The sequence below is a fragment of the Pollachius pollachius genome (genome assembly GCF_949987615.1).
Source record: "Pollachius pollachius genome assembly, chromosome: 6".
Taxonomy (NCBI): domain Eukaryota; kingdom Metazoa; phylum Chordata; class Actinopteri; order Gadiformes; family Gadidae; genus Pollachius; species Pollachius pollachius.
In genome coordinates, this window is record NC_136939.1 from 4,521,007 (window position 1) to 4,538,506 (window position 17,500).

The 17,500-nt window shown below is 49.8% G+C and overlaps 2 protein-coding genes across 2 annotated transcripts in view; one reads left to right on the top strand and one right to left on the bottom strand.

Moving 5' to 3' along the window:
- Positions 1-8,897, top strand: part of nbeaa (neurobeachin a) — a gene marked incomplete at both ends in the record, with an annotated part of 120,807 nt that extends 111,910 nt beyond the window's left edge. The window contains 8 exon segments of the mRNA XM_079737547.1: positions 295-487; positions 1,043-1,114; positions 1,849-2,004; positions 3,695-3,865; positions 6,034-6,135; positions 6,533-6,729; positions 7,166-7,317; positions 8,807-8,897. Coding sequence (XP_079593673.1) covers positions 295-487; positions 1,043-1,114; positions 1,849-2,004; positions 3,695-3,865; positions 6,034-6,135; positions 6,533-6,729; positions 7,166-7,317; positions 8,807-8,897 — 1,134 coding nt within the window.
- Positions 8,898-12,505: 3,608 nt separating this feature from the next.
- On the bottom strand, positions 12,506-12,913 carry sertm1 (serine rich and transmembrane domain containing 1; the record flags this gene model as incomplete). Its single annotated transcript, XM_079738995.1, has 1 exon — positions 12,506-12,913. One exon carries the CDS (start codon positions 12,911-12,913, stop codon positions 12,506-12,508), a length of 408 nt encoding a protein of 135 aa, XP_079595121.1.
- Between the last annotated feature and the right edge of the window lie 4,587 nt (positions 12,914-17,500).

Sequence of the window (17,500 nt, forward strand, 5' to 3'; positions counted from 1 at the left end):
CCCTCTCCTCTCTCTCTCTCCCCTCTCTCTCTCTCTGCATCTCTCCCCCCTCCCTCTCCTCCCCCCCTCTCCCCCTCTCTCCCTCTCTCTCTGCGTCTCTCCCCCTCCCTCTCCCCCCTCCCTCTCCTCCCCCCCCTCTCCCTCTCTCTCTGCGTCTCTCCCCCTCCCTCTCCCCCCTCCCTCTCCTCTCTCTCTCTCCCCCTCTCTCCCTCTCTCTCTGCGTCTCTCCCCCTCCCTCTCCTCCTCCCCCCCCTCCCCCTCTCTCTCTGCGTCCCTCCCCCTCTCTCTCACCAGTGTTTCCTTCCCCAGAGCCCGTTGATGTTTAAGGACCAGATGCAGCAGGACGTGATCATGGTGCTGAAGTTCCCGTCCAACTCCCCGGTCACGCACGTTGCGGCCAACACGCTGCCCCACCTCAGCATCCCCGCCGCCGTCACCGTCACCTGCAGCCGGCTCTTCGCCGTCAACCGCTGGCACAACACCGTCGGTGAGGGCGCGCGGGAGAGTGGGGGGGGGGGGGGGGGGGGTGAGAGAGAAATAAACTGTTCATGTATGTGTATGTGTGTGTGTCGCCGTGAGGAAACTGGGTTTTGTTTGTGTGTGTGTGTGGTAGTGTGTGTGTGTGTGTCGGAGAGAGATATGAAGAAACAGAATTTGTGTGTTTGTGTGTGTGCGCATGTGTGTGTGTGTTTGCGTGAGAGAATGTGTGTGGTGTGTGTTGTGTGTGAGTGAAAGAGAGAGAGAGAAAGGTAGTGTGCGATGTGCAACAAATGGTGTGTGTCTTTCTGTGAGAGAGAAGGTGTGTATGCGTGTCTGTCTGTTTGTGTGTGTGAGAGAAAATAGCGTGTGAGAGAGAAAGGGTCTTTGTGCGCGCATTAGCGTGTTGTGTGTGCGTGTGTGAGAGCGAGAGAAAGTGTGTGTGCTTGTGTCATCTCATGGCCTAGTATGTAAGTCTAGCTGCCTGTATGTCTAACGCCTCCCGGTGTGTGTGTGTGTGTGTGTGTGTGTGTGTGTGTGTGTGTGTGTGTGTGTGTGACGGCAGGTCTGCGTGGAGCTCCGGGCTACTCCCTAGAGCAGGCCCACCACCTGCCCATCGAGATGGACCCTCTCATAGGTCAGTACTCGCCCAGAACGGACCAATCGGGTCAGCCGCAGGGATGGAGCCCTCGAGACTAGATATTATCACAGGGCTGAACCGAACACCCCTGATGTCTTAGTGTCTGTTGAACATTATAAAGTCGTTTTGGATCTGTAGGCAGATCTGGGGGTGGATGGTTTGCGTTTCAACCTTTCGATGACCCGCTCGTCTTCATCGCTGGCCGAGGACAGTGTTCCTCTGTCGGCGTTGAAGGGGACCAGCCGATGGCGGCACTGGGGTTGTTCGTACATTAAGAACCCATCCAGAGGACCGGGGGTGGAAGGGAAAGACGCGTTGGGACCTGGGACCTCACACGCGGAGCGGGGTCATGGGCGATGAGGTGTATCATTAGCGGGTATTAGCCCGGGTGATCGTTTCACACCGTGTGACTCGCTGTGCTTTACGAGCCTGCTGAGCTAACCCCTCCCACTCTCTGTCTCTGCCTTTCAATGTCTTTCTGTCTCTCTCTCCGTCTTTCTGTGTCTTTCTGTCTCTCTCCATCTCTCTCTGTCTTTCTGTCTCTCTCTCCGTCTCTCTCAATGTCTCTCTCTCTCTCTCCATCTCCCTTTCTCTCTCTCTGTCTTTATGTCTCTCTCTCTCTGTCTTTCTGTCTCTCCCCCTCCCTTTCTCTGTCTCTCTCTCTCTCTCTCTCTCTCTCTCTCGCTCTCTCTCCCTCTCTATGTCTCTTTCTCTCTCTGTTTCCACCCTAGCCAACAACTCTGGGGTGAACAAGCGCCAGATCACGGACCTGGTGGACCAGAGCATCCAGATCAACACCCACTGCTTCGTGGTCACCGCCGACAACCGCTACATCCTGGTGTGTGGCTTCTGGGACAAGAGCTTCCGCGTGTACTCCACGGAAACAGGTAGGGGGCGCCAAACTCAACGGAAAAAACAAGCCTGTGTTTGCGCCTTGTTTAAACAGGAGAGACCTGATCCAATTAAGGGGTCAAAGATGCAAGATTTCTTTTTTTATCATATTGCAATATTTTGTCCTATTTTGTTTTTTGCGATACATGTTGCGATGTGGCACTCTCGACAAAGTACCTGTTTTGGGTCAACGTCTTTTCCGTTACCAAAGTAATTCCATACAACTGACGTTGTTGTTCTTTTCGGAATTAAGTCTTCTTTTTGCTGGCTCATTTTGAGGTTCTGTTCTAAACCTCAAAAGCTTTGAGATCTTTCGCCCAGTGGGGGCTGAGGACGACTGCTTTGGTGGTCTGATCAACATGATCAGGGATTTGTGGTTCGCTGTGCACGCGGAGCCTGCCTGGCACTACCTAGCAACAAACTCTGTGTATCCAAGAACCATTACATCTGAGTAAATTATGCAAATGAATCAGACAGATTCCTCTTGAAGATTCGTCATTGATATAAAATAAAAATAAAACGTTATTTTTGATATTATATATCGCAAGTATAGCGATACGATGCGTATCGCGATTTCGATGCGAAAAACGATATATTTCGTACAGCCCTAATGCGAATACACAGAAAATGAGAAACCACATCTACATTAAATCTAGCAAGCGAAGTCCAGGGAAATTGCAGACCGGATGTAAACACAGCGGTGGAAGGGCGTCGCAAGGTCTTCTCCCCGTCTTCCTCTGGGCGTCGGGAGGGATTAGTCACGCCAAGCGTGAAGCGTAGAGCCCTGACTCATCGTCTGCCACCCACGGGTGCTCTGACTGCCTATTTATACCCACCTCTGGGTGAGGTCTGAGCGGGACAAAGGGCGGGGTGAGAGGAGCTGTTGGCGTGCAATGGCTTTATACCTCCAGCCCGCTCAGAGGAGCCCGTCATGATTTAGGGTCGGTCGAGATCAGACACGAGGGGACCCTCAACACCGGAGGTTTCTGTACGGGAGGCAGCTCAGACAACGAGCAGGATTACTGTTATTAAATGATCACACATTATCAAGCCCTTGTTACTTTCTTTTCCTTTTAATTATTATAGCGTCATATCTCCATTTTCCTTATATATATTATATTCAATATTCCCTATAGCTTTATAGCTTCTATCTTGCTATACTGCACCGATATTCCCAGGTAGGCTAGGTTGGTGCTTGCTTGTGTGTGTGTGTGTGTGTGTGTGTGTGTGTGTCTGTGTGTCTGTGTGTGTGTGTCTGTGTGTGTGTGTGTGTGTGTGTGTGTGTGTGTGTGTGTCCTATAAACATCCCTCTGGCGCACTTATTTTTATGTTCACACGTCCTTGCACTTAAAATACTTATACTTGGCATCATGTAGCATCTTATCCTAGCTATCTTTGTTACAGGGAATGGGTTAGCCTAGCGATTGTTAGCGCTTGGCACTTGGTTCTATGAACATCCTTACTTTACCGACAGCGATAAATTGTTGTTTCTCTTTCTTCAGACAAATGTACTCAATGTAAGTCGCTGAATAAACATCTTAGAGAGCCGAGTTGTTTGTGACATTTCGCATAACCAGGTGTGTGTGTGTGTGTGTGTGTGCTTGTGCGTGTTTCTGTGCATGTGTGTGTGTGTGCCTGGATGCGTGTGTGTGTGTGTGTGTGCTTGTCTTGTGTGTGCGTGTGCAGGCAAGCTGACCCAGATCGTGTTCGGCCACTGGGACGTGGTGACGTGCCTGGCCCGGTCCGAGTCGTACATCGGGGGCGACTGCTACATCGTGTCGGGCTCCCGGGATGCCACTCTGCTGCTGTGGTACTGGAGCGGACGCCACCACATCATCGGAGACAACCCCAACAACAGTGAGTCCCCTGGGGGGAGAGGGAGAGAGACAACCCCAACAACAGTGAGTCCCCTGGGGGGGCGAGGGAGAGAGACAACCCCAACAACAGTGAGTCCCCTGGGGGGAGAGGGAGAGAGACAACCCCAACAACAGTGAGTCCCCTGGGGGGGCGAGGGAGAGAGACAACCCCAACAACAGTGAGTCCCCTGGGGGGGCGAGGGAGAGAGACAACCCCAACAACAGTGAGTCCCCTGGGGGGGCGAGGGAGAGAGACAACCCCAACAACAGTGAGTCCCCTGGGGGGGCGAGGGAGAGAGACAACCCCAACAACAGTGAGTCCCCTGGGGGGGCGAGGGAGAGAGACAACCCCAACAACAGTGAGTCCCCTGGGGGGGCGAGGGAGAGAGACAACCCCAACAACAGTGAGTCCCCTGGGGGGGCGAGGGAGAGAGACAACCCCAACAACAGTGAGTCCCCTGGGGGGGCGAGGGAGAGAGACAACCCCAACAACAGTGAGTCCCCTGGGGGGGCGAGGGAGAGAGACAACCCCAACAACAGTGAGTCCCCTGGGGGGGCGAGGGAGAGAGACAACCCCAACAACAGTGAGTCCCCTGGGGGGGAGAGGGAGAGAGACAACCCCAACAACAGTAGGTCCAACGGGGATAGAGAGAGAGAGAGGGGAGAGAGACAACCCAAACAACAGTAGGTCCTTCGAAGGGAGAGAGACCTCCATGCTGCAGGTGGAGAGAGTGAGGGGGAGATAGAGGGGGAGAAACACAGAGAGAGGGGGCAGAGACCTCCGCAAGCTGCAGATGGAGAAAGAGGGGGGAGATAGAGGGGGAGAAACACAGAGAGAGGGGGAGAGAGACCTCCGCAAGCTGCAGATGGAGAGAGAGGGGGGAGATAGAGGGGGAGAAACACAGAGAGAGGGGGAGAGAGACCTCCGCAAGCAGCAGATGGAGAGAGAGAGGGGGGAGAAAGACCGACACAAGGCGCGGATGAAGAGAGAGGGAGAGAGGGGAGAGAGAGACCTCCGCAAGCAGCAGATAGAGAGAGAGAAACAGAGAGAGAGAGGGGAGAGAGACCTACGCAGCAGAAGGAGTGAGACAGAGAGGGAGGAGGGAGGGAGGGAGGGAGGGGAGAGAGACCTCAGCAAGAAGCTAGAAGGAGAGAGAGAGAAAGGGGGGAGAGAAACCACAGCAAACAGCAGATGGAGAGAGAGAGAGAAGGGGGAGAGAGGGGAGAGAGACCTCTACAAGCAGCAGAAGAAGAGAGTGAGAGGGGGAAAAACACAGAGAGAGGGGGGAGAGAAGAGAAACACAGAGAGGGGGGAGAGAGAGGGGGAGAGAGAGGGGGGAGAGAGAGGGGGAGAGAGAGGAGAAACACAGAGGGGGGAGAGAGAGGGGGAGAGAGAGGAGAAACACAGAGAGAGGGGGGAGAGAGAGGAGAAACACAGAGAGGGGGGAGAGAGAGGAGAAACACAGAGAGAGGGGGGGGCTACGATAATCATGCTTATCCAGCCCTTGGGTCAGACTTAGGAGCACAAATAAAGAGGAGCAGTCTATCTGACTACGCACCAACTCCTGGGTTGTGCACAGTGCCTGGTAAACAAACAAATGAACTAAACTAAAATAAAGTAGGTCAAGATTTGAGTTCTTATGGAGACAGTGTATCTGGAGGGGTTGCGGTTCCTCACAAAGTTTTACTGTTTAACTGTACGTTCACCCCAAATGCTGTAAAAGATGCAAAATCGCAGAATAGCCCAGAACGCAACGCCGTCCAAAATATTTAAAATCGCTCTTATCGCTCATCCCGTGAACCGTTTGAACGTTCTATCTTGCCCCTCAAAACATTCCGATTGTTTGTCAGGTCATTTACAGCTAAATCGCTGATAGCTATTTGCAAAAATTTGAGCTGTTTTCAACTCTCATTTCCAGCTTTACAGCTTTAAAGCTATCGCTCAAGCGTTTTTATCGCTCCTATCGCTTTACCGCGCACGTCTAATAGATAGTGAAAGGGCGTTTATCGCTCGAAACGCTTTACAGCTTTTGGTGTGAACGTACAGTAAGGTTGAACATGTGTCCACGCCTGCCTGTGTAACCATGGTGATGGTGCTGAGGATATTGATGATGATGATGATGATGGTGATGGTGATGATGATGTATGTAACCGCGTTCTGTTCCCTAGGCGACTACCCTGCTCCCCGAGCGGTGTTGACGGGTCACGACCACGAGGTGGTCTGTGTGTCGGTCTGCGCAGAGCTGGGCCTGGTCATCAGCGGAGCCAAGGGTGAGAGACTGCTGTTTGTACAGGAGAGAGAGAGACTCCCCTTTTAAAATGGCTGCTTTTGGAGGCAGACAATAAAACGGTACTATATCCATCATAGTATACTGTACTAAATATTTTAACTTGAGTAAAACTCCTGATAATGGCACAACACATAAATCCCCTTTAGTGTATTTTGTGTTTCGGAGTTCACAGTGGGACAGATCCTTGGCTGCACCGCTGTAGTTTTGAGCTGGTGTTGATCCACCCGTGCCAACAGCGTTGATGCTAACCAACGTTAGCATGTTCAGATCAAGTCCTGCCGACGGCATCGAGAGCGCGTCGTTTTGATTTGTAGCACGGCTCCGTTAAGACGCTACGCTATTGCTAACGGCGCTCGACTCTCTCCCTGCTCTCTCAGAGGGCCCCTGCCTGGTCCACACCATCACAGGGGACCTGCTGAGGGCCCTGGAGGGGCCCGACCTGTGCCAGCGGCCCCGGCTCATCTCGGTGTCCAGCGAGGGCCACTGCATCATCTGCTACGAGAGGGGCCGCTTCTGCAACTTCAGCATCAACGGCAAGCTGCTGGCCCAGATGGAGGTCAACGACTCCTCCAGGGTAGGCCCGCGCGCCGCGGCTAGCGTTAGCCCTTAGCTCTTAGGCTATCTGATGCTATGATGCTAGCATGCTACAGGGATGGGACGCTATAGTGTGAGGCTCTGCAGGGGTGCATGATGGCCAGCAGAGCCGACGTTTTGGATGTAGATGGCCGAAACGTACACCGAAAAATGTGTTCATGAACGTGGATACATATACACGTGCATTATACGTAACCGTATATTCCCAAACAAAAAGTCTTAGTTTTCCCTGTGTTATTTATATGTATTCTCCCCTGCAGTTTTATCGGTCTCGTAATTCCCCTGTATCTTTGTTTTCCTCTTGTCTTGCTGCCTCTCTCTCCCTTTCTCTCTCTCTCTCTCTCTCTCTCTCTCTCTCTCTCTCTCTCTCTCTCTCTCTCTCTCTCTCTCTCTCTCTTCCCCCCCCCCCCCCCCAGGCCATCCTGCTGAGCAGCGATGGTCAGAACCTGGTAACCGGGGGTGATAACGGGGTGGTCCAGGTGTGGCAGGCGTGTGACTTCAAGCAGCTCTATATCTACCCGGGCTGCGACGCTGGGATCAGGGCCATGGACCTCTCTCACGACCAGCGGTGAGACCCGGACACCAGCCTCTACCTGGAGGAGTTTAGTGAGGCGCAGGACCTTAACCCCTACCTGGAGGTGTTTAGTGAGGCGCAGGACCTTAACCCCTACCTGGAGGTGTTTAGTGAGGCGCAGGACCTTAACCCCTACCTGGAGGTGTTTAGTGAGGCGCAGGACCTTAACCCCTACCTGGAGGAGTTTAGTGAGGCGCAGGACCTTAACCCCTACCTGGAGGTTTTTAGTGAGGCGCAGGACCTTAACCCCTACCTGGAGGAGTTTAGTGAGGCGCAGGACCTTAACCCCTACCTGGAGGAGTTTAGTGAGGCTCAGAGTTGAGGGAACTACAACTGTGCTTCACAAGCCAAAGGAAAACTGGTTCAGTAGTAGTATAGTTATATCTTTTTAGAACTGCTGGTATTGAAGTGCCATTACTGGAACATAAGTGCGCTCAAGACCGCAGTCACCCTTACCTCTGTGTCCGTTATCGTCTAGGGTTGAGCGAACGGAAATAAAGACTAAAAGATCCCCTATGGGTAGAAATCGTTATTTTTATTCTCTCTATATTATTTCTTTATCTTTATAAGGGAGCCGAATCACTGAAGGCATTATGCATTGAGTATGTTGTATATTTTAATATGCTTTTGGATGGGGTTTTAAGCACTAAAACCTTGTAGCACAGCTATCAGTTAGCAGCGTCCTCCAGAGGTTCTTTGACCGCAAGGGAAAGTTTGCGACTGTAAACTGCAAATGAACACCCCCTCCGGCGGCAGCGGGCGTGTGACAAGGATGTCGACATACTGCAGGGCTGTGTGTGAAAACGTTACGTGTGGGGACTGTGAAGTTATGTTCCGATATTAATAGCACCGACAGATCTGCCTCCAGGCTCCATCATGTCGCCTTGTTATCTTCAATGGCTTAAGTTTTTAAATCAACTCCAATGAAGTTACATTTCTGTAAATGCGTTTAATGTGTGGAAGAAAAATAGCTAATACTGTTGCAAACGTTGGAAAACTTTGTGTTTGATGTGTTCTGAGATCATTTGGTGTGTTCTGAGGTCATATGGTGTGCACTGAGTTTGATTGGTGTGTTCTGAGATCATTTGGCGTGTTATGAGTTTGTTTGGTATCTTCTGAGTTTGATTGATGTCTTCTGAGTTTGATTGGTGGCTTCTGAGTTTGATTGGTGTGTTCTGAGTTTGATAGGTGTTTGAGTTAGTTTGTGTGTTCTGTGTTTGATTGGTGTGTTCTGAGATCATTTGGTGTATTCTGAGTTTGATTGGTGTATTCTGAGTTTGATTGGTGTGTTCTGAGTTTGATTGGTGTGTTCTGAGTTTGATTGGTGTGTTCTGAGTTGGATTGGTGTGTTCTGAGTTGGATTGGTGTGTTCTGAGATCATTTGGTGTATTCTGAGTTTGATTGGTGTGTTCCGAGTTTGATTGGTGTGTTCTGAGTTTGATAGCTGTGTTCTGACTGTGATTGTCACGCTGTTTCCCCGCAGGACTCTGATTACGGGCATGGCATCCGGTAGCATCGTGGCGTTCAACATCGACTTCAACCGCTGGCACTATGAGCACCAGAACAGGTACTGACATGGATAGAGAGAGGAGGAGGAAGAGGAGGAGGAGGAAGGAGATAGAGGGAGAGAGAACACAAGCAAGACCACGAAGAGAAAGAGGTTTGGTTTTGCTGTGTATTTGGGCGATGGGGTAAAAACTGTGGAAACTCAGAGGAGGAAGAGGAGGAGCAGACAAAGGGGAGAGAAGAAGACCTTGGACTCTTGTTCCCTTGTAAGGTTCACGATCATTAGAGGAAGCGGCTTTGCAAAGCGGCAGAGATTGCTTTCTCCCGCGCGCGCGCGTCTGAGTACCACACACACGCACACACGCAGACACAGACACACACACACAGACACATGCGCGTGCAAACCACACACACATGATATCTTGTTAAGGTACACTCCGAAACTTGCTAATGAAAAGGGTCTAGCGACGGAGAGCGGAACTAGTCCAGTAGAACCTGTCTGGGCTTCCAGAACATACCACGGACTGGTCCATTTGCTGTAGCCGGTATTCTAACTGCTTCACAGACAAACCAACAAGTTATGTTTTGTATCATTTGATTTAGTTTGTTTGGTTTTGTTTTCTCCAAGGTTATTTTGAAGAAGGGGTTAGGGAGTGCTTGGGCGGGCACGGATTTGGAGTAATGGTATCGGAGTGGGTTTGAGAATGTTTCAACGACGCTAACCACACCCACAGATCAAAACAGGTGCTATTGGCTGAACGAGGAATCCGTCCAATCAGAACCTTCCCCCGAGACTTTGATTTTGTTTTTATTTTTATTTTAAAATTCTACGTTTCTTCTTTTTACTCCTGAGAGGGTGAATAGGATTTTAGTGTAAATAAAGGTTTCCTTTTGAGTCACACTTCTTTTCACTGCACAGACTTGCGCTTACACCTTTAATTTATTAATGACTTGCTGTATGTAAATTATTGTGTAATAATTATAATAACGTCGACGAGGTTGATGGTCAATGGGTCTGAGACAGGGCCGCGATTGTTTCCGGCGGTGACCATGGAAACGATGTTTGCCAGTGCCATCCCAGAGGAGAACCATAGGTTTTTTTTTTTTCTTTGTATATTTGGTGATTGTTTTGTCAAATATGTACAGAAAGTCTACATTCAGACTGGGCGGTGCGCGCGCGTACGGGCAGGGAGGGGGTGCTTGAATTAGACTGGAGACGCAGAGAACACCTTCACGTTCGCCCACATCTGTTGATTATTTAAAAACGAGAAAAAGAAAAAAGAGAATCGAAAAATCAATGTTTAAAAAGGTTTGTTTTGTATTTGCACTTTGCACCACTCACCTACCATTTATTTATTCGCTTCGTTCTTTACGGTTGGCTGGCATCTCGTTTAGGGTCCATTCTTTCTCCCCTCGCGGGATTATCTGTGCATTGATGTTTGTATTTAAAAAACCGTCGATCTCATGTGTGATTAATTAAGTTGTACAACCTCACCGTTGTAAGCAATATCATGATTCTTGTAGCTGATTGGTGGGAGGGGGGGAGGCGTTGACGACGTGTCCGACGATGTACTGTATGTGTGGAAGCCATCTTGATCAAATACACACGTACTCTATCCACAGGTTCAATTTACGTATCCAAAAAAAAACCTTACATATTTTTGGATCTATGAAACCCTTAAAAAAACTATTGTATTCATGTTTTATTGCAAAGATGTAAAATATGACATGTGTGAGTTGAAAAAAAATCATGATAAGAAAAATAAAATATGCAAAACAATTCCATGACTTGACTTTTTGATCATTAAGGGTTTATCAATCGTCTCATCAGATTTAATGTTGTTTGCAAGGCAGTGGAGATTAATCACCATTTTTATAAGACTTGGGTTGTATTCATAAATATGTAGATACATAATAGTAACGTATTTTATTTCATTTTTTAATTATGCTCATCCCAAAACACACAAACCAATATCTCTATACTATATACACTGGGCTACTGGTAATAATTCAACCTTAATTCAAAAGCTTCAACATTCCCGCCTGATGTAGAGCAGATCAATCTTCTCCTTTAACGCATTTATTCACTGGTCGCACAGTATATACATTGATTTAAAATAAGCCACTGAGTTGTGTGGACTATTGTTAACCGGTACATAACCACTTGTACAATGGGTGATGGACTGTGTTCACCTGTAGGGGACAGCAAACTCAAACATGTGCTCCAGTGTGCGCATATGAACGTAGTTACTTGCGTCGGCATGTTCAAAAAATACATTGAAGGTCTTGACTGTGGCTGTAGAACCACCTCAGCAGGTAGGAGAGAGTACGTCTTCATTATCATTTGGTTCCATCCCTTCCTTCCACAATCAATTGATACTGGAAAGCTGAAAGCTGCAATAAGGAAATGATGGTTTCACTTCCTGTGTCTGTGTCCAATTTCCTGTCACCAGGTTCTGTCTGCCTGCTGTTTGTATCACTCTGGTGTTCTTCACATGGTTTACTCGTCCAACCTCATTTCATGCCATTTGAAGGCGAAAAGACTGTTAACAAGGTTCTGTTTCTTGTTTTAAATGATTCAATCCCCCTTGGCTTTCTCCTCGGAGATGCTGCCTCTTTCTTGAGTAGCCATCAGTTCGAGTTGACCTTCATGACTCCCTGCTTCTCCTTCATGCTGTTTCCCAGAGATTGGGGCTGGATTTGCTGGTGAGATGACAGGCAGGGGAGTGTAATCTGTTCCGCAGTCCGGCCTGTCACTCAACATCTGATCCGAACCTCAGAGCTTCTATCAGGAGACGCAGACAGCCTGTCAGACACTAGTGTGAGCCGAGGACACATCACTCATGTCTCCTGCTTACATCATGACTCCCTGCTCTGGTTTTTAGTAAGATAACAGCTACAGCTTGGCACAATGTGTTAACAACAGTAGTCCCAATGGGATACATGACAGTGTCATCACGAAACACAAAACACCATCTTTGATATGAGTGGGATAAGCATTTGTTGAAACGGCAGGCTGTGTGTGTGTGAATTCTTATTGAATCTTCTGAAACCAATGTGTCTCGTTACGTTTTGGAATTATATATTTTTATTTACAACTACTAGGCCTAACAAATTGCACATGGGAAAGCAACATGGATCTGCGTTGAGTTGGGACACAATACAGGTATACAAGTGATGGTTTTGAAATAGAAAGAAACTTATCCATGTTATATATTATCAACCGTCACTATCCCAATGAGCCTGGACCAAGTATATAAAGATAAATCATTAAATAATAACACTTCAGATTGCATGGCCACGCCTCAAATAAGATCTAATTGGGATCAGAATATCATGCACTAAAACAGAAATCTGAACAAAATGGTTTGATTCAGAAAAGTAGGTGTGAGTTCTCAGGCCCTAGGGGCGTGACACACGCGAATGACACAAAGAGTTTGGAAGGTGTGTGTGTGTGTGTGTGTGTGTGTGTGTGTGTGTGTGTGTGTGTGTGTGTGTGTGTTTGCCTGCGTGCGTGTGTGTGTTCATAGGCCTAGAGCATATAGGCTACCTATAACATGAGCCTCAACTTTTCTCAGTCTTCAATGAGGCCTATCGTCTTTCTGCTTGTTTCCACACATGACCGCGCGCCACTGTACACGTGTCCCGCTCGTTCGTCCCGCCTCCACCACACCCGTCAGTTAGACAGGGTGGAGACGGTGGACTTCTGGGACGAGATGCTGCAGATCTCCATGTTGGTGAAGGAGCTCGTCCGGTCGCTGCCGCTGCTACCGCCCCCGGCGCTGCTGCAGTCGGGCAGGGAAGACGAGGACGTGATGATGTTTTTCAGCCGGTGGAGGGAGATAACGAGCAGGGTGAGCAGGAACGCCAGCAGGCTGAGGAAGATCCACACGTACACGTAGACGTCGCTGCCCGCGGGGCGCCTCGGCAAGTCTGCCGCGGCAGCTGCCGCCTCTGCCGCTGATGCCGCGGCCGCGGAAGCGCCGGTGGGGTAGGAGACGCGGGGGAACGTCCCGTTGAGGCCGGCCGCGGGGATGAGTGCTGTCTCGCTGCGGTTCCCCAGCAGGAAGTCCATACCCGACATCCTGGCTGCAGGTAGAGAGCCGCGGGTAAAAGCGTGGAGGCGGAGCTTCTACATTCAGAGTGACAGATTGAGGGAAAACATTATTTCGATGAAACGCCTACGGCCTCTTTGATCAACAGAAGTAGCCTACCGTTTAGTGTGGGACTGTCTTAATAGTGCGGTAAATGTCTTAATTTCGTTGCATCTGAAAATAACTGAATGACATATTTGGCAGGGAAGTCAGCGAACAAATTAAATAAAATGAACTCAACTAAATCCAACTTCCCTTTTTCATTGTCAGCGTAAGACAATAAGTAAACCACAAAACAAATGGTACAGCAGGTCAAATGTCTTTATAAAGCCTAAGTCTGCGTGTGTGTGTGCGGGCGTGTGTGCGTGTGTGTTTGTGTGTGTGTGTGTGTGTGTGTGCGTGCGCGTGTGTGTGTGTGAAGTTGCCCCATTTGCTCCAGGAAGGCTTTCCCTCCTGCATGGTCCTGATCCATAAGAGGAGCAAACTGCACTTCAAAGGGTAAAGGAATTCACCATGGCCAGAATCAAAGAGCGAGAGAGAGGTCACCACACACACACACACACACACGCACACACACACACACACACACACCTGCAGTCGCTCTACCTCTCTCTCTCTGTTTGAAGTGCTCCCGGTATACTGGGACACACTTTTCCATTCCTGCCATCTGTCTTTTCATGCTACTTATGGTTGTGTTGTCGGTTGTTACGTTATTAATATCGTTACAGTTTCCTACTTGTGTGAAATAAAGTTAGTGATGCAAACAGAACTCACAAAGGGACGTTTTATGTTGGTCAAACCACGTGTCAGCCATATAATAATACCGATCCATACTGTGTGTACCTCATTTATCAGACTACTTAGAAGTTCTTTCATTTCATGGTGTTGTGCCAGATGTGCAAAGGGAGATTGTGTTGTGCTTCAGATATTTCCTCTGCATGCTGCTGTGCGCGAAACAGAATCATTATAATCAGTTAGTTGACATCACACCCAGACCTAAGAAGAATGGCCTGGTATGGTCTCCGCCTAGCAGATACCATCGTCCTTCCTTGAAGTCTGTCTCTCCCTCAAGTACGCCAAACTGTTTATTTCCCTGCGTCTGCATCGCGGATCCTGACTCCTCTCTCCTTCTCTCCTCTCTCCTTCTCTCCTCTCCCCTTCCCTCCTCTCTCCTTCACTCCTCTCCCCTACACTTCTCTCTCCTCTTCCCTTCACTCCTTCACTTCTCTCTCTCTCTTTAACTCCTTTTCCCCTCCACTCCTCTCTCCTTCACTCCTCTCTCCTTCTCTCCTCTCCCCCTCTCTCCACTCTCCTTCTGTCCTCTCTCCTTCACTCCTCTCTCCTTCTCTCCTCTCTCCTTCACTCCTCCCCTTCTCTCCTCTCCCCTTTCCTCCTCTCTCCTTCACTCCTCTCCCCTTCACTTCTCTCTCCTCTTCCCTTCACTCCTTCACTTCTCTCTCTCTCCTTAACTCCTTTTCCCCTTCACTCCTCTCTCCTTCACTCCTCCCTCCTTCACTCCTCTCCTCTCCCCTTCACTCCTCTCCCCTTCACTCCTCTCTCCTTCACTCCTCTCCCCTTCACTCCTCTCTCCTTCAATCCTCTCTCTCTCTCTCCTCTCTCTCCTTCACTCCTCTCCCCTTAACTCCTCTCCTCTCCCCTTCCCTCCTATTTCCTCTCTCTCTCTCCTCTCTCCTTCACTCCTCTCCCCTTCCCTCCTCTCCCCTTTTCTCCTCTCTCCTTCACTCCTCTCTCCTTCCCTCCTCTCTCCTTCACTCCTTTCCCCTTTTCTCCTCTCTCCTTCACTCCTCTCTCCTTCCCTCCTCTCTCCTTCCCTCCTCTCTCCTTCTCTCCTTTCCCCTTCACTCCTCTCTCCTTCACTCCTCTCCCCTTCCCTCCTCTCTCCTTCACTCCTTTCCCCTTCCCTCCTCTCTCCTTCACTCCTTTCCCCTTCACTCCTCTCCCCTTCACTCCTCTTTCTCCTTCTCCCCTCTCCCCTTCCCTCCTTCTCTCCTCTCCCCTTCCCTCCTTCTCTCCTCTCCCCTTCCCTCCTTCTCTCCTCTCTCCTCTCCTCTCTCCTCTCCCCCTCTCTCTCCTCTGGTGTGTGGGCAGCTTTGTGATGCACTGCAGTGCTGATAATTGGAGTTGGAGCTTCGGACTGTGGTAATAAAAAACTTAATCTTTTATTGAAATAACTTCTGCTTTTTTGAACTTCAATGCCGGCTGGCCGGCCGGCTCGGCCGTCTCTCTCTCTCTCTCTCTCTCTCTCTCTCTCTCTCTCTCTCTCTCTCTCTCTCTCTCTCTCGGTCTCCCGCTCGCTCCACAAACCCCTTTTTCTTCCTAGTCCAGCTTCTCCCCGACTCTATCCGGAACCTTCATCTCCTCTCCTCGCCTCACAGCGTAGACGTTGATGTGTGATTGGCTCTTTCTCTGCGTGATTCCTCACTAAAGACGTGCATGTGTGTGTGTGTGTCTGTGTGGGTTTGTTTGAGTCTGCGTGCATGTGTCTGTGTGTCTGTGTGTGCGTGTGTGTTTGCGTGTGTCTGTGTGTGTGTGTGTCTGTGTGTTTGTGTGTCTGTGAGTGTGCGTGTGTGTTTGTGTGTGTGTGTGTGTGTGTGTTCTGCTTCAATCATGTACAATATTTATTTCCCTGTCGGCACTGACTAGGCAGTGCTCTGTCTGAATCGTGAGTACAAACATCCAAGAACTGTGTTCTCGTTACAGACAGTGCCAACGTGTAGTCAACTCTCCATGTAGCCAGCACACTTCCTAGATCTTTCAGACATTTGACTCATTGACAGTACAGGACCATTATGTTAAAGAGTGATGTTACGCCACCGGGTGTGAGTGTGATTTGCCTATACAATCCGTTTGAAAATGTACCTTTTCTCTGAGTATTAGTGACATCAAGTGTGTCCACCTAGATGCATGCTGCATGGATCAAACCATCAGCCTACCCAGTGGACAGTAGTAAACATTACTTATCTATCCATCATACATCTAGATGGACACTCAAATGTCGCTGAAACTCAGGAAAAGGCAGAATTTCAAACGGCTAATCACACTCACACCTGGTGGCATAACATCACCCTTTTAAAGGAGGCAGGGTAGCCTGGAAGCGATCACGAGGGTGTTGACTCCCAGCCCGACGGTTCCAGGTTTGATCCCCAATGTCGCAGCCTATTTGCATCCTTGAGGAAGATGTCTGACCCTGGCTCCTCCTCGCTATCGGGTCTGTACTTCCTGTCGGATCCGTATTCCTGCCTGATCCGTTCTGCACAGCAAGAAGTGTTTGCATGCGCACATTCTGTCCCGTTTACGACGGCCGTACCGCACATGTGCAGGACGCAGAAGTGTACGCCCATGTGATTTAACAGCTGTTGTTAGAAATAAACACATGTTCTGGCTTCATGGATGTCTATTAAACATAAATGCTTTCTATTTTAAGCAAAATCATAATTATTGCGACGAGCCCACTGCCTGAATAGCCTTACGTAGGCCTGTTTAAAAGATAACAAGCAGAGATAAATACCGCTTGTATGAATATATATAAACATACATTTTTTTTGTTTTCTTTCATATGTATAGATGCATTACAGAAGTGCCCATTAGCACTCATGTTGATGATGAACCGTTGCGTTGAGGAAATGCGTTACGATTTGTTGACATGACATTCGGTTCTGCCCTCGCGTGAGTCATGCGTGGTGAAGGTGCTGCCGAGCACACAGGCGGCAGGGATCAGCAGGGGGCCAGAAGGGGCGGTGGCCTTCTGCGATGACAGGTATCTGCATTCAGCGTCACACGCTTCAGATAAAAGCGTCTGTTAAAGACCAAACCGGATGTAGTTACGTTAAAAGGAGCATGAGTCCCTGATTGGGTAGAGCCTTACCTTTACCAACGTTGCATCTCTCCTCTCTCCTGCTCTCTCTTCCTCTCTTCCTCCTCTCTCCTCCTCTGCTCCCCTCTCCTCCTCTTCTCCCCTCTTCTCCCCTCTGCTCCCCTCTCCTCCCCTCTCCTCCTCTGCTCCCCTCTCCTCCTCTGCTCCCCTCTCCTCCTCTCCTCCCCTCTCCTCCTCCTCTGCTCCCCTCTCCTCCCCTCTGCTCCCCTCTCCTCCTCTGCTCCCCTCTCCTCCTCTACTCCCCTCTCCTCCTCTACTCCCCTCTCCTCCTCCTCTGCTCCCCTCTCCTCCCCTCTGCTCCCCTCTCCTCCTCTGCTCCCCTCTCCTCCTCTACTCCCCTCTTCTCCCCTCTGCTCCCCTCTACTCCCCTCTCCTCCCCTCTCCTCCTCTACTCCCCTCTCCTCCTCTGCTCCCCTCTCCTCCTCTACTCCCCTCTCCTCCTCTACTCCCCTCTCCTCCTCCTCTGCTCCCCTCTCCTCCCCTCTGCTCCCCTCTCCTCCTCTGCTCCCCTCTCCTCCTCTACTCCCCTCTTCTCCCCTCTGCTCCCCTCTGCTCCCCTCTACTCCCCTCTCCTCCCCTCTCCTCCTCTACTCCCCTCTCCTCCCCTCTGCTCCCCTCTCCTCCTCTTTACTCCCCTCTTCTCCCCTCTGCTCCTCTCTCCTCTCTCTCTGTGCACCATGCA